We start from the raw sequence: 16,505 nt of genomic DNA, 5'->3' as shown, positions 1-16,505 counted from the left end.
CTAAACTATCGGTTTGCACTCTAGCTTGGATTCCGCACTTGCTAGAGTGTTAAACATAACAAGGATTAGGTTTAACCTCAACCTCCGAGGGACCTACATCATCTCCCATGTTCGTCTCTCCATTCTATCTTCAACCATGCAAGTTTTAAACAATTCCAGTCCAAACAAGTGTGGCCATCTTTCCATAAAAGGAATATCTCCTTCCCACGTATCAATCCAGAATCTAATATCTTCCCCGTTCCCAACCTTACCGAAAACCAGATGATTTAAACCCTTCCCTTTGATTTTAATTTTAGAAATCGATTTCAAAATGTTTATCCAACACCCTCCCACATTATTGTTAAAAGGAAGAAAGCTTCTTTGGTTTATTTTACCATGACAAGCATCGACCACTTGTTTTCCAAAGACTTTGGTTTTCAACCCTGTACCTCCATCCCCATTTAACCATCAGGGCCTCATTGACCTCTTTGAGACGATTGATACCCAACCCCCTATTAGATTTACGCCACGTAACCCACTCCCAAGCCATCCAGTTCATTTTGTTATAATCATTTGAACCCGCCCACATAAATTTTCTCATTTTAGCTTCCAACGTCTTAATGACCCCCAACAGGAACTTTATAAAGCGACATATAATAGATAGGCAGACTTTCCAGCACAGATTTAATTAATGTAAGTCTACCCCCTATCGATATAGATTTAGCTTTCCACACCGACAATCTTTTATCAAAAACCTCAACAATTGGGTTCCAGTTGCTTATTCTATTCATGTTAGCCCCCACCGTAATCCTCAAGTAGGATAAAGGAATATTATCCGTGTTACACCCCACCACCGTAGCCATATCATTAATGTCTTCACCTTCAACCCCCAACCCGTATAAGTTTGATTTATTCAAATTAATTTTTAAACCCGAACATAGATAAAAAAAATACTCAAACATCTCGCCACGCTCACCACATTACCCTTATCCCATTCCCCCATCAAGAGAGCGTTGTCCGCATAAAAAAGATGAGAGATTTTCGGACCATTATTAGGCGTTTGAATTACTTTAAAATACCCCTCTGTCCCGTCTTTGACGAGAATGCTGGAAAGAGCTTCCATAACCACCAGGAACAAGAACGGTGACAAATAGTCTCCCTGCCTAGTACCTTTGGAGAACCCAAACTCAAAGGTGGGGGACCCATTGACAGGCACCGAGGACCTAGCCGAAGAAAGAACCCCTTCCACCCATTTACACCATAAACTAGGAAAACCCATTTGCCCCATTATATCCAACAAAAACCTCCAATTAATATTGCCATACACTTTTTCAAAATCGATTTTAAGCAAGAAAGCCTTTTTTTTCTCTTTTTTAATCCAAGCAATAATTTCGTTTACCATAAGGGGACTGTTAAGAATGTATCTTCCTCTAATAAACGCCGTCTGGTTTTCCGAGATGATACTCCCAATCACCATTTTGATCCGGTAGCCAGAACTTCGAGATAGTCTTGCTTATCAACCCAATTAGATTGATCGGTCTATAGTTATTTAATCCCAAAGGATCCTTATTCTTCGGGATAAGCGTTATAAAAGAAGAGTTGCAAGCCTCCGAAATCACACCTTTACTGTAAAAAGCAGCTAACATGTTAGAAAAATCACTCTCAAATAAAGACCAATACCTTTTGATGAATTTTAAGTTAAAACCATCTGGCGCATGAGCTTTGTTTGCCCCACATTTAAACACCGCACTCTTGATCTCTTCACTACTAAAAGGAACAATTAGGGATGCCGCTTCCTCGACCGCCAACCGCTTTAAGTTGTGGCAAGTGATTTTAGGTCTGTCCTTGATTCTTTGCTTGCAGGAATTCCTGAAGAATCTCATTATCTCCTTTTTAACCAAGGTAGGTTTGGTTGTCCAGACCACATCTATCATCAGCCCGGAATATTGTTACAAGCCCTTCTACTATTGATGTACCCATGAAAGAAAGCCGAGTTTTCGTCCCCTTCCATATCCGACTTAACGCTTGCTATTTGCTTGAGATCTTTGACTTTATACTCTTCCAACTCCTTAATATATTTCAAGCATTCTGCTTTGGCCCATTCCTCCTCTTCAGACAACTCTCTAGTTTAAGACAACTCATCCAATTTTTCCAGATCCTCTTTTATAACCTTTTCCGAATCTCCCTCCTTAACTAAAACCGACTTCTTCCATTTTTCATACCCTCCCCGATCGCTCTAAATTTCTTCATAAGCGCCACATCTGCGTCCCCTCCCCCACCCCCCATATTAACAATCTCCTTATTAACCACACCATCAAAATCTTTAATCTCCAACCAAGAATTGAATATTCTGAAAGGTTTGGGGCCGAAGTTTTTGTCCGCACAGACCAGAATAATTGGACAATGATCCGAGTGAACCCTTGGTAAAGCCCTCAGGCAAGCCACCGGACAATCAGAAAAAAAATCTTGACTAACCAAAACACGATCGATATTACTTTGTTTATTACCATTATCATTAAGATACGTAAATCTCCTCCCTTTCATGTCATATTCCCTTAACCCGTTGTCATAAATAAAATTATTAAAGTTTAACGCACAATTATTGTTAAAATTAGAGTTCCTTCTTTCCTCCTTCCATCGGACCGTATTAAAATCACCCAAAATAACCCTCCGCCCCGTGTAATTACCCATAACCGACCCAATTTCATCCCATAAAGCCTTTTCAAGAGGGACTTTTTGAGGAGCATAAACATTGATAATATTTATCGCCTTATTGCTACCCTTCAACACTCCCAACGTTAACAGAAAATTGGAATGTTTAATAGAATCGTGTACCTTTAAAACGCTAGGATCCCAGATGCTCACCACCCCTCCAGATCTTCCAACCGACGGAACATGGTCCATCTCAAATTTGCAGCACCCCAGAATTTTTTGAAAACGATGCCCGAAATGTCACTAAACTGAATTTCCTGCAACGCCAAAAAATCGATCCCATTATTCTTTTTTAACTCTCTAATCCATCCCGCTTTATCCTTAACCCCTTCCCCTAAACCTCTAATGTTCAACGATAAAAAAATCATCTTGTCACTGCTTGAAATCCTTCTTCCCTTATCGCCTCTCTGATAAAATGCTCGTGATTATGGAGATTGACCCCTACTACTTCCCCCATGATGAAAGTAGCTTTTGTCTCGTTAACATAGTTAACTTCCTCTTCACTTGGATTGGAGTTTAAATCCTCGACCAATATATTATTTTTTTCTTTCCCCAACCCTTCATCTGTTCCGTTACCTACCGAATTAGCTTCGATCTTAGTCGTTCCATCGAACCTATTGTGTTAATCGCTGTTAACACCCTTCACTTCGCTGTCACTACTATCGATAATTCTGATCGTTTCATTAGATCAAATGGGTCGTCCTGTCTAATCCTTTTCTTTGGTCTTGGTAGCCCACTACCCTCTTCCAAAATAATATTACCTTTTTTGGGCTTTCTACTTGTCCTGTTACCCACTCTAGGCCCACTCTTGTAAAGATTAACCCTAAAACCTTTTTTTACTAGCATCTGCCAACCAGTTCTCGTCCTCTCTCTCATCCACCTTTAATGAAATCCTCTCCTTTTCCGTGTGTGCCTCTTTTGATTCCCTATGAGCAGACATCTCTTTTTCCATAGCATCAACTACTGAGTTTTCCATGTGAACGTTACCGTTGAAACCATTGTTTTGCTCCTCACCATTATTTCAAACAAAATCCTCGGGACCATAATCTCCAAAAAACTTTTCCACTTCTCCATCATCTTTATCGTTACCGGCTGACGGCGTCAGAACCGAGTTTACCGAACAACCGCCGCATGGACGGTATACCATTTCTCCGTAATTACCAAAAGATTTTTCCACTTCTCCGCCTTCTTCGTTGTTTCTGGTTACTGGCTCTAGAACCGGTGTAACCGGACAACCCGCCGATCGGACGGGATTCCGAGCTCTTTCCAAAGCCGGCTTCCTCCTCCTCTTTGTTGACCCCCACTAGCACCGACAGACTTGGTATACCTTCGGCAATTTGAACTCCCGAATCCTCCACAATACAATGTTCCTTGCAATACTCCTCTTCCTCCGACATGAGATCCCAATCTCTATATTCCTCCTCTTGTTCGAACTGATTATCCACCGAATCAGGAGTCTAATCTCCCCTCTCTTCTTCCACCCACACCCTAAACCTCTTTCCTTCTCTACTATCACCCCTCCTCTTCGATTCTCTTGACGAAGTCAGTCATAACAGACACACACACACAATCATAGATGAGAAAGTTGTCCTCCACTTATCGTTGCGAGGCATCCACCACTTTGCCGAATCATCTTCCTACCGAATTGAAAGTTTCGTTCCCAGCCAAGTGAAGAGGAACACCGTGTATTTTCAGCCAGGCTAACCTCTCGAATGCGATCGTTTGACCCTTCCAGATCCCCACGCTAGTGAACCACCCAAAACTTGGGGCACTTGACCTGAGACTATCGGCCTCGAAACTCGATTTGAAGACTATTAGAACATTCATCCCTCCCAGATACTTGATGGTAGCCTCACCGAAATTAGCTTCCTTCAATAAAATGTTCAGCTTCCTAAGGGTCCATAGATCTTTTGTCTCGCCAATAATTGCCGAACCATGAAGCTCGACAAATGCCTTAGCGTATTCCGACACCACTACCTCCTTCTTGCCGTCATTCGCCTGTTGGTTGCCGGAGATACACTTGCGTAAGTTTTACCACTATTCATAAAAAGCCCGTACCTGTTGATATCCTGTTTTTTGTTACCGTAAAAACTATCGTCCTTAACTTTTAGATTTTGACCCTTTATCCTCTCATCTCTCTTGTCTTCTTTATCCATGGTGAACTTAGCTACATTGATGAATAACCTAAAGCTCCCCATCCAAACGTTTATCATCTTCTTTTCAAGCTCCCTCACATTTTTAACTCCTTTGAAGCTCGCAAAACCGAATCGATAGTCCATTTATCTCTTTTCCTTGCTATATAAACTCCCTCTATTTTCCTGAACGTCCCTAACACCTCCGAGATATCTTTCGAAATACATTTGTCTGGAAATCCTGCCACGTAAAACTTGGTGATGTCGTTGTTCTCCGGTCCTGAAGAGGTATGGCCCCAAATCCATGCATACATGGCTGGGACCACACCACTTTCCTCCAGCAGGGCGCCTAAATCAACAGAGTGCATCCAGAAGCTTCTGGAAGAAATCACAGGTGACACAAAAGATGCTCTCCCAGACGAAAAGGGCAAAACGTGTCACCAATAGATGGACGCCAGCTAGACCTGCAAGATATTCATAGGACAGGCCGACAGCCACTGCCAGAATTCTCCTATCTAAACGAATAAGGGCGCGCCACGTCATCCACTACTTTGGTAATAGCAGAGGAGACCAAGAGGATATTCTTCTTGGTCGGACAGCTGGCGCTCGATGGCAGCTGGCAGGACGCCTCTCCCCTCCTTCATCCTTCGACTATAAATAGAGGACTCCTCCTTCAGATTTAACATTCTGCTCTCTCTCTATTTCACCAACAACACACATTATTCTCCTCAGAATAGTACTTATTCTCACGCCGGATGGTGGTCACAAGGAGAACCCCCCTATTCCCCTCCTTGTGGCAAGTCACCGGTGTTCTGTTTTGCAGGAATCCAGCGATTGGCGAGTGGAGGAAGAGAATGAACCCTAATACACGAGACAACCTAGCTGGATAACCTTGTGGCAACCAGTGGTTCATCATTGGCGCCCACCTCATCTTTCACAACCATTTTCATCTCTTTTCTCATTGAAAACACTCTCTAATGGCTGAACCAAATCCTTCTCTTCACGTCGACGGAGAAAGCTCTTCTTTTGGACTGCCTATGGACACCGTTCACGTCCAAGGGCACCAAAGGAACGGGATCGTCAGAGAAGGACCAGCAAACAATCAAATTCATGATTTCTTTGGAAGTGCTTCCAAAGTCATCAACCAAATCACTCCTGGAGTTATCAACCAAACAGCTCATGGAGTCACAAATCAAACAACTCCTGCAACTCCTGGAGTTCAAACGTTAAACCATGGTGCAGGCCCTTCAGCACTATTGGCACAGGCACAACTAAACTTCTCAGCAATGTTGGGGCTACCTAAAGGAGAAACTCTGGACTCCTGGTACGCCAAATAGACAGGATCATTAAACATGGTCTATGCCCAGTTAAGCGCACAACAAGCACTGCTCCAGGCACAAGCTGCTCCGTCTGCCTTTGTTACCCCATCTTAAAGGCAGCCAAACACCCAAATTCCAGAATAGGGGCACGCACACACGCACCCACGGACCCAGCCGCATGAACAATCGTCCACCATCAAGAGGCAAAGCGTGCACGACACGCGCAATACATATGGTGAGACAGAAAGCAATTATGAGCAGTACACTCACCAGTAGAGAAAACCTCCGTTGCACAGTCGCCTAGGCCCGCGCAATATCAATAACGAATGGGAGAGTTACAATGAAGAAGATGACCCAACTTACAAGCCAGAAGAAAGCTCTGTTTTTAGCAGACTACCACCAAACCACGAAGCGTACAGACCTCGCGCACGCACGGGATACAATCCAAACGCTGGACATGACTTCACCTTAAGCTACCGTCCTGAGGGCATAGCTGAAAAATCAAAGTTCATTAGAGAAGTTGCCATGGCCCCACTGGATAAGACAAAGCTACCACACAATGTGGGAAAATATAACGGCCTCACAGATCCCGATGATCACCTTCAAGACTTTAGCGGTGCAGGAGTCGTAGGTGGTTGGTCATTACGAATTTGGTGCCATTTTTTCGTACAAACCTTTGTTAGCGCAGCACGCGCATGGTTTGACAGTTTGCCAGAGGGAAGAATCAAGTCCTGGATGGACTTTCAAAACAAGTTTTTAGCACATTTCTCCCAACAGCGTAGACATATAAGAGACCCTGCAGACTGTTTAAGTATCTATAGAAAAGATCACGAGAGCATCGAAGACTTCATCACCAGATATCACAAAGAGTGTTTAGAAATAGGAGATGTTGAAAAATGATGCGCGCACACTTCATGAGAGCTGTTAAGTGCGATGACCTAATCAATAGAGTCAAGGGCAGGGATGGAGGTCCCAAAGACTGGGATACAGGCAGCTGAGAAATGATTTTCTGAAGAGCCGTGGCTGTTATATATATATATATATATATATATATATATATATATATATATATATATATATATATATATATATATATATATATATATATATCTGTCACACCCCCAAAATCCACCTGCGGAGTATCACCGCTTGGGAGCGTGACTGACCAGGATCAAGCCATCAATCATATTGAACATAGCATAATATAAATAAGATAATTCATGAAACCCAAATCAATATGATTGATGTTCTAAACCAAACATAGTATCAATAGCGGAAGCATGTAAGTAACCCAACATAGTTAATAGTTTTAAATGTCATAACAGTTCAACGTAGTAATCACGATCCTTGTCCACAATGACCTGCTCCTCCCTGTGCAAGCTCCATATACCTAACGACCTGCAAGGCATGTAACAGAGGATCAACAACTAGTTGAGCGAGTTCACAGAAAGTAAATGCGTAATAGTAAGTTTGTTTGTATCATGTGGCTCTACTGGGCCGACAGTACGTTCTATTGGTGGGGGCTTCCCATGTTGTATATCCACTAGACTATTCGTAACCATATGTGTTCTTCACAATCCGAGAACAGTAGTAAGCATGAGTTCACGTAGGTCTTACGTGAGTATCCTTCACATCCGAGGATAGTAATTAAGTATAAGTATCCTTCACAACCGAGGATAGTAATATGTATAAGTATCCTTCACAACCGAGGATAGTAATTAAGTATAAGTATCCTTCACAACCGAGGATAGTAATATGTATAAGTATCCTTCACAACCGAGGATAGTAGTATGTATAAGTATCCTTCACAACCGAGGATAGTAGTAAGTATATGTGTACGTAGATTGCACGTATGTGTCCTGCACAACCGAGGACGATGGTATGGTAGTCTAGTGATAGTGTCAGTATGAATCTATTCAACCTTATTCCTTTAAAATCCATTCCCAAGCCCCGGGAATCCCATGCCTTAGTAAGGGTGTGAACTCACCTTGGTTTGCTCGGTATGCTTATCTATGTGCTTGCAAATAAGTCAATCAAGTCCTATAGTATGCATGTACACTTGATCAGTTTATGTTCGTAATGTTTCATATGCAATTAATACCACCGAGTATGTTCGACAATCAATATCATGTATCATGCATCAGTTAATCACACTAATACGATCCCTGTTTCTCATCAAGACTTTCTCAGTTTAATCTAACAATAACATCCGCGCGTAGCTGGATTAATACACCTTGCTTAGATCACCAGCGCATCAGAGTTAATCATGTTTAACATATTTAGCATATTGATCATGTTTAACATACATAGCATATTAAACAACGTTAGTGACTTAGCAAACTAACTTTCATATCTTAACAGATCCAATCGCCAACCAGCATACAATTTATGGTCTCACATTAATCCTACAAAGAATAAACAGAGCCTTGCCCCTTTTTAAAAGTCAGACAAGTGTAGGGGGGGGGGGGTTTCCCCTGTTCAAACTCGGATAGCACATGAGGACATGTCACATACTCGGACAAGGGTAATGGGGTTAAAGTTCGGACCTAGTAAGAGGGTTTTGGGGATTAAAGTCGGACCAATGAGGACATGGGGTTAAAACTCGGACCTAAGCAATCCTTGCATGAAATTCGGACCACATTTGTTATATTAAAACTCGGACCTAGGCAATCTAATCAAAACTCGGATTATATGTAATAAGTGTAAAGCTCGGACCCTTGCATTATCATCAAAACTCGGACAGGATGTCCCAGCCAAAACTCGGACCACCTCCTTTGTTGGAAAGTCGGACATTACTTGTAATGAATGAAATTCGGACCTTTATACACAACATAAAACTCAGGCATTTAAATTCCAAAACTCGGGACACCTTAAGTCCAAATAAAAGTCGGGTAACAATTCTCTTATAATGTCCGGACTTATATCAAACTCGGACTTCATGAGTTCTTTATAAAACTCGGATACATATCATGCTTAAAGGTCGGGCCATAGTTTTTAATAAAAGCTCGGACTTATGCTTAATTGATAAAACTCAGACAAACATTCTCATTCATGCATAAAACTCAGACGACTAAACAAACATACGAACGTTTCTGTTCATTCATCGAGATTGTATCAGTTACGTGTTCATATTATCAAGACTAAGAAACCCTAATTACATACCTGTACAGTAGTAAACAAATCAACAGTCAATCATTCTTACATATCACGATTCTAAATTGTCAAGCAATCGATTGTACAACTAATCACAGCATTATCACAATTATCCAGAATCAAATCAAAAGCACAGAAGTATCATATGAGAGCTAGGGTTTTAACATCAATCAATCAATCAACAATTAACATCAAACAATGATTAAACAATTACCTTGACTGATTCTAAATGGATTGGAAGATTAAACTTGCTGCAAGAGACTTGTGAATCCAAGAATGATGAGAAGATGTTGTAGAGAGGATTAGAGGAGGTGAAAGTACGTGTTTTGATTCTTTGTGAATGATTAGTGAATGATTAGGGAAGGAGATTAGGGTTTCACTAATAACTCTTTACACCCTTTATTATTATATTTTACAATAGTGCACCATCTCAATTAATTTCACAGTTTCACCACCCAGTTTATGCATTAGACAAGTCTTTCACAAATAACACATAACCAAGCACATTCACACAATGCACTTCTTTGTATCAAAACGTTAGAGTTCCATAACGAATTAAATGCGCAAATAAACCACTAACCAAACAATGAACGTGCAATAAATGCGAAATAGAAATCTTGGGAATTCGAGTTGTCACATTATCCCCAACTTAAAAGAAATTTCGTCCCGAAATTTGGTACGCACTCACTGAGGAAGCTAGGTAAGTTGTATTGTTCACTGGTTTTCCTGGGGTGTCACATCATCCCCCCGTTGGTTTGGAATTTCGTCCCGAAATTCTGCAGTAGTAGCTTCGACCTCAGTAGTGGTTGCATTGGTTCCGAATAACTGGGGGTACTTTTCTGTCATCTGGTCTTCGCGTTCCCATGTGTACTCTGGGCCACGTTTGGAGTTCCAACGAACTCGGACAAGAGGGATTCTCTTGTGCTTGAGGACCTTAACATCCCGGTCCGTGATTTCAACTGGTTCCTCGACGAACTGCAACCGCTCGTCGATAGTGAGTTCCTTAAAAGGAATTATGAGGGTCTCATCTGACAGGCACTTCTTCAGATTCGACACGTGGAATACGTTGTGAACTGCACCGAGTTCAGCTGGTAGGTTTAGTCTGTAGGCTACTTGGCCTATTCTTTCAGTGATTTCGAACGATCCAACATACCGTGGATTGAGTTTGCCTCTTTTACCAAAACTAACCACACCCTTTGATGTGTGTAAAATGCAACATATAAATCACATCAATTAAGGCATAAAACTAACCCTTTTTGAGTACTAATGTTGGAAAAATAGTGTTTTTGTCTTCCTTTTGCATTTTCAGGATTAAATGAGCTCAAAATCACAAAAGAAGCAAAAACACAACTAATTCTAGCATAAATACAAGAAAAGGAACAAAAGTAGACTGCCCGGACCCTCAACGGCACCCCCAAGGCAAAGGAGAAGAAACAGAGTCTGAACACGCCCCGTGTCCAGCGAACACGGGGGCGTGCCCAGGAAGCAGCAGAAAAGACAAACCAGTAGAAGCTTCCATTGCCCACCACGGGGCCGTGTCCAGCGGGCACGGGGGCGTGGTGAAAGTACAGCAGGAGCATTAACTGTAATTCGCAATTACAATTAATGAAGAGAGAGAATGTCAGACGAGCACGTGGCCGTGTCCAGCGGACACGGGGCCGTGTCCAGCCTTCTGTTCAGCCTATAAATAGAGGAGCTTGGCTTCACTTTCTCTCATCCCTTGGCACACCACCTCTCTCACACCTCATCCACCACCCACCACCACCATAACACCATCATCCACCACCATCATCCATTGTCCATCGTAGAGTGTGTGAGTCGTCTCGGGATCCAAGATTGATCGTAAGAGTTCTTGACAATCAAGGCCATGTTTGCCTAAGTCTCTTACATCACTTGGTGAAGACAAGTGTTTAGTATAATACTTTTTATTTTTAATCTTTTGCACTTTTTATTTGGTTTTGTATTAATGACTTTAATAACTAGTTACTTATGTTGAAGGTGATCTTTCCTTATCGTTTGTCCGTGGTGTCTTGGCATTATTTTACTGTCTATATAAAATAAAAGATTTTCACCATTCATATCTCCACGGTCTATATGGAGGTATGTTGGCTACCTGGTCGGGGGTTAAGGGAACGGTTTGGTAAGGGTCTTGCCCTTGTTCAGCATTTAGAGGTCCTGCTTGGGACCTGGGTCAAATTTAGTAGGATCTCCTTCAATGCCCATAGGTATTGGATGGCGGGGATCCAAACTCTTTGACCCCCTCATAAGTTAACTACTATTAATACTATAACCCGGCTATTTAGGACTGTATCCCTGCTGACTCAGACTACTTAGCCGAGGGTAACGTCACCGCCAAAAGCGGGGCCTACCACAATTTGCATTAATAACTTAATTCATTATCTTTCAATAATCCGACCCTTTAGGATTGTATCCTTGCTGACTCAAACTACTGGGTTGAGGGTAACGTCGCCTTCAAAAGAGGGGCCTACTACAATAACTAAGATAATCTCTTAAACAAGTGCAAAAGTGCAAAAATAATCAAAGGTTATACTAATACACGTGTCGGATCCAAGTGATTCATCTTGTCTATCTGTTTTTATTTTATTTTATTTTTCAGCATTTAGTTAGTTTTTATTTTTCTTAGTTTAAAACATTTTTCTAACTTTTTGATTTGGTTAGACGTTGAGGATAAACCGGTATTAAAAGCTCTTGTGTCCTTGGACGACCTCGGTATCTTACCAACACTATACTACGTCCACGATGGGTGCACTTGCCCATATGTGTGTTTAGTGTTAGTGAATATCGTGTTTTATAAATTTAAAACTTGGCTAAAAGTGTAAAAAGGGCTTAAATATATATCAAAAATATATTACACTACACACGCATCAAGTTTTTGGCGCCGTTGCCGGGGACACAAGGATTTTAAGAAAGTTAGGAATCAACGGCCTAATCATATTTTTATTTTTCTTTAATTTTTTTTAGGAATTTTTCTTAGTTTTTCAGCTTCTGCAGAGATCAGCACGGGGCCGTCCCTGGTCGGACACGGGCCGTGCTCAGCATTGTTACTGGCAGTTTTTTGTTTTTCAAGTTACAGAAGGTTGACCACGGGGCCGTGCCGGTGCAACACGGGGCCGTGTCCAACTTCCAGTAACTGGGATCTGAAAAACAATCACTGTAATTCCGACCACGGGGCCGTGTTCGCTCAACACGGGGCCGTGGTGAACCTTCTGACCAACATTCTTTTCTGTTTTTATTGCAGGACTTGGAACCCGACGCCAACCTCTCGTAGTGTATGAGCTCCAGTTCCAATAAAGACATAAAAGAACCATTAGAAGAACCCGAACGCTTTCTCAGAAAAAGGTTAAAAGCCAGGAACCAAGAGAAGGTTTCGGGTGATCCACCTCCAATGGCGGACCAACGTACCCTTATGGATTATCTACGGCCCACCGTAGGTAATCTAGGCGCCGCTATCAATGCTCCGAATGTCGAAGCCAATAACTTCGAGCTTCGACCGCATTTGATACAAATGCTCCAAAACTCCGCAACCTTCCACGGGCTTGCGGACGAGGATCCCCATCTACATATAACTAATTTCTTAGAAATATGTGATACCTTTCGGATCAATGGAGCATCAAACGACGCCATCCGCCTCCGTATGTTTCCATTCTCGCTAAAAGACCGAGCGAAAGCTTGGCTCAACGCCCTCCCAGCTGGTTCGGTAAACACCTGGGATGAACTAGCCCAAAAATTTCTATATAAGTATTTCCCTCCTGCTAAAACTGCTAAATTAATGGCTGAAATTAATACATACTCACAAGAGGACGGGGAATCCTTATATGAAACTTGGGAAAGGTTCAAGGAGCTATTACGCAAGTGTCCCCATCACGGCCTCGCAATGTGGCAACAAGTATCCACTTTCTACAATGGATTGTTGCCACACACTAGGCAGACACTTGATTCTAGCTCCGGGGGACTTCTAGGTAACCGACGCCCACATGAAATATATAATCAGATTGAGGAAATTGCTCAAACCAATTTTCAATGGCACACCCCCCGGGGAAATAAGTCTATCGCCCCGGGCGCCCATAAGGTCGACGAAAGCACTTCTTTACAAGCCCAAATCGAGGCCCTTTCTTCAAAAATAAAAAAATTAGAAATGACAAAAACAGTCTCGGTTATGGCTTGTGAAGGGTGTGGTGGGTCACATGAAAATTGGAGTTGCATGAAAGAAACGGACGATCAACAAGAAACGGTAAACTACATTGATAATAGACCTAGGCCGTCGGGTCCTCCAACGGGAACTTACAACCAAGGATGGCGAAACCACCCAAACCTTGGTTGGAGGGAACCCGGCAATAGTAGTAACCAACAAACCCAACGAACAAACTTTCAGCAATCAAGAAATGAGTCACAAAATTTCACTCAACAACAAGGTGGACGAGAAAGGCTCGAAGATACTATATCTCGCCTCGTCTCTGACACTGATAAGAAAAACTCGGAAAGATTTCTACAATTAGAGTGTAATTTTAGGAATCAACAAGCTAGCATTCAAAACATAGAAAAACAAATAAATCAAATAGCTCAAAACTTTTCCGAGAGACCGCAAGGCGCATTACCTAGCAATACCGAAACAAACCCAAAGGCGCAAGTTCACCTCATCACATTACGAAACCGCACCGTGGGGCCTGCAGAAGTACCGCCACCTACGGAAGAAACAATGCCAACACCTCTGCAGGAAAAGAACTCTCCTCCATCACCAGAGCCTACCAAGGCTCCTCGAGTTCCGTACCCCGGTAGGTTAATTCGTCAAAAGACCAATGAGCAATTCGCAAAGTTCGAAAGTCTGTTAAAACAATTGCATGTCAATATTCCTTTTATCGAAATCCTAACCCAAATGCCCAAATACTCTAAATTTATGAGGGACTTCCTTACCCATAAAAAGAAAATTGAAAATTTGCAATTAGTTAATTTAGGCGAAGAATGCTCTGCCCTCGTACTCAATAAACTCCCCCAAAAGAAAATCGATCCCGGAAGTTTCACGATTCCATGCTCAATAGGGGAATCACCCGTTCGCAATGCCTTGGCCGACCTAGGGGCTAGCATTAACCTCATGCCCTCATCAATGTTCAAAAGGCTTGGCTTGGGAACCACGAGCCCTACAAAAATAAGCATACAACTCGCTGATCGATCCGTCAAGTTCCCACAAGGTGTCATCGAGAATGTCTTGGTAAGGGTAAGCAGATTCGTTTATCCAGTTGACTTTGTCATACTCGATATGGAGGAAGACACCGACGTCCCCCTTATACTAGGGAGACCTTTCCTTGCCACAGCACAAGCAGTGGTAGACATGAATGACGGGACACTCACTTTGAGGTATGGGGATGATGAGGTGAAGTTCGGAGTTGGGAAGAGAATAGAGGACGACGACCCTGTCAATTACATGAAGGTTATTGATTCAAGCCTGGATGCTGCTCTCCGACGGTGTAACATGGGAAGCCAGGCATCCCACTCAGAAGATATATAACCTCGACTCGGGTCTAGCCAAGGACCCTTATAAACGTGGCGCACCACGGAGGCATTCCGCGGAACTATCCTTAGTTTAGTTTAATCTTTTAGTTTTTGCAGAATAAAACACACTCATGGTGGTAATGGATGAAAAAGGGAACGAGAAAAATGGAACCATGCAAAAAGAACAGAGCAACCCGACACAAATCTCCATCACAGAAGGCTCAACACGGGCCGTGCCCAACCAACACGGCCCCGTGCTGAGCCCCTGCAGAAAATCACCCAGTTCAGGTAACTGGACACGGGCCGTGTTCAGCGGACACGCCCCCGTGTCCAGGCTTCTGTTTCAATTCTCTAATTTTTGTTACTGGCACTTGACCACGGGGCCGTGCCCGGTCAACACGGGGCCGTGTCCAGAATGCCAGTAACATAAATCTTTGCTTTTAAACCCACTTTTACACATTCTAATCAACCAAAAACATTATTTTTGGACACATTGAGGACAATGTGTAATTTAACTGTGAGGGGGATGCTAAAACCTTGAAATTTTGCAAAATCCTAAACACAAGCCTTACACAAAACTCTATTGGAACCGCTAAACACCCCAAATTTTTTCAAAAAACTTTTTCATTTTTTTATTTACTTGTCTTAGTTTAAGTTGGGAATAACAAGTTCTAAAAAGGTTATATTTTTACAAGTTTACAACCGATAGCGTCGTGATAAAAAAAGAACCAACATAAGAAAATTATGAAACGGCATGACAAGCTTAGTTAAAAATTCGATTATATATACTTGGTCACATAAAAACCCATTCCCACAAAAGTGAGTTTTGAGCCTTTATTGAGCATAAAAATATACATATTTAGACTAAATGCTCATTTTTCGTTTCTTGTGTGAATAGCCGCTTGGTTCTTACAAATCTAGAACTTGCCACGACGATACATTCCCAGTCCTTACCAACTTAAACCCAAGTAAGTAAATGATGGAGGCATTAGGACTAACCATTTTTCTTTCAAAACCATTATTTTTCATTTTTTTACCTACCCAAAATCCCCCTAGATAGCCCCTTTGAGCCTAAACCTTTCATTTCATTAACCCAAAACCCTTTTTACCCACCAAAAACCTTTTTATTTTTCACCCTTTATTTTAGTAACAAGCTCGCTTTTTCGTAAACTCACCTTTTTATGTGACGATCAAAAAAAAAAAAAATGATGATGAAGTCAAAAACAAACAAAAGCTATAAAAAAGCTTGTTTGGAGAAATACTTCAAAATAAAAAGTCACTAAAAACAAGGTATTTTACGAAAACCGACGCTTTTTACGATTTTCGCCCTTTTTACTAACCACTAACCCAACCACCCACCTTTAACCCAAGCCTAACCCTTCACCCCAAAAGTCCTCTTGATATTTACAAAGGTAAAAAGTTAAAAAGGAGGAGGATTGATTGCTTGGCAAGCCTATGGAAGGCGTAAGTTCCATGCCGCTCTCGAGTGATTCACTAAAAATATACACCTTCGGCCGAGTGTTGAGTGATCTCCCGTGAGGTATGTGAACTTGTATATAAATGGAATTTTAATAAGGCATGCTATGCCCAAATAAGTAATTTATCTTATGAAAAGTTCAAAATAAATCATAACGAATAGGATTGTAAATAAATAAAAATAAAACTTATAAAGACCTTGGATTCCCGACACTCTAGGACAAGC

General features: G+C 41.9%; 1 protein-coding gene and 1 non-coding gene across 2 annotated transcripts; both read right to left on the bottom strand.

Moving 5' to 3' along the window:
- Positions 1–1,912: 1,912 nt before the first annotated feature.
- LOC110919213 lies at positions 1,913–2,883 on the bottom strand. The gene is made up of 2 exons (XM_022163491.1): positions 2,202–2,883; positions 1,913–2,088 (listed from the first exon to the last, which is right to left on the bottom strand). The coding sequence occupies exons 1-2, from the start codon at positions 2,881–2,883 to the stop codon at positions 1,913–1,915; spliced, it is 858 nt and encodes a 285-aa protein (XP_022019183.1).
- A 10,196-nt stretch (positions 2,884–13,079) lies between these two features.
- LOC118488672 lies at positions 13,080–13,186 on the bottom strand. Its single transcript, XR_004885216.1, has one exon. It is a non-coding gene; the product is annotated as a small nucleolar RNA R71 (small nucleolar RNA).
- Positions 13,187–16,505: the final 3,319 nt, after the last annotated feature.

Source organism: Helianthus annuus, chromosome 16 (assembly GCF_002127325.2).
Source record: "Helianthus annuus cultivar XRQ/B chromosome 16, HanXRQr2.0-SUNRISE, whole genome shotgun sequence".
Classification (NCBI taxonomy): domain Eukaryota; kingdom Viridiplantae; phylum Streptophyta; class Magnoliopsida; order Asterales; family Asteraceae; genus Helianthus; species Helianthus annuus.
This window is presented reverse-complemented; position numbering and strand designations above follow the sequence as displayed.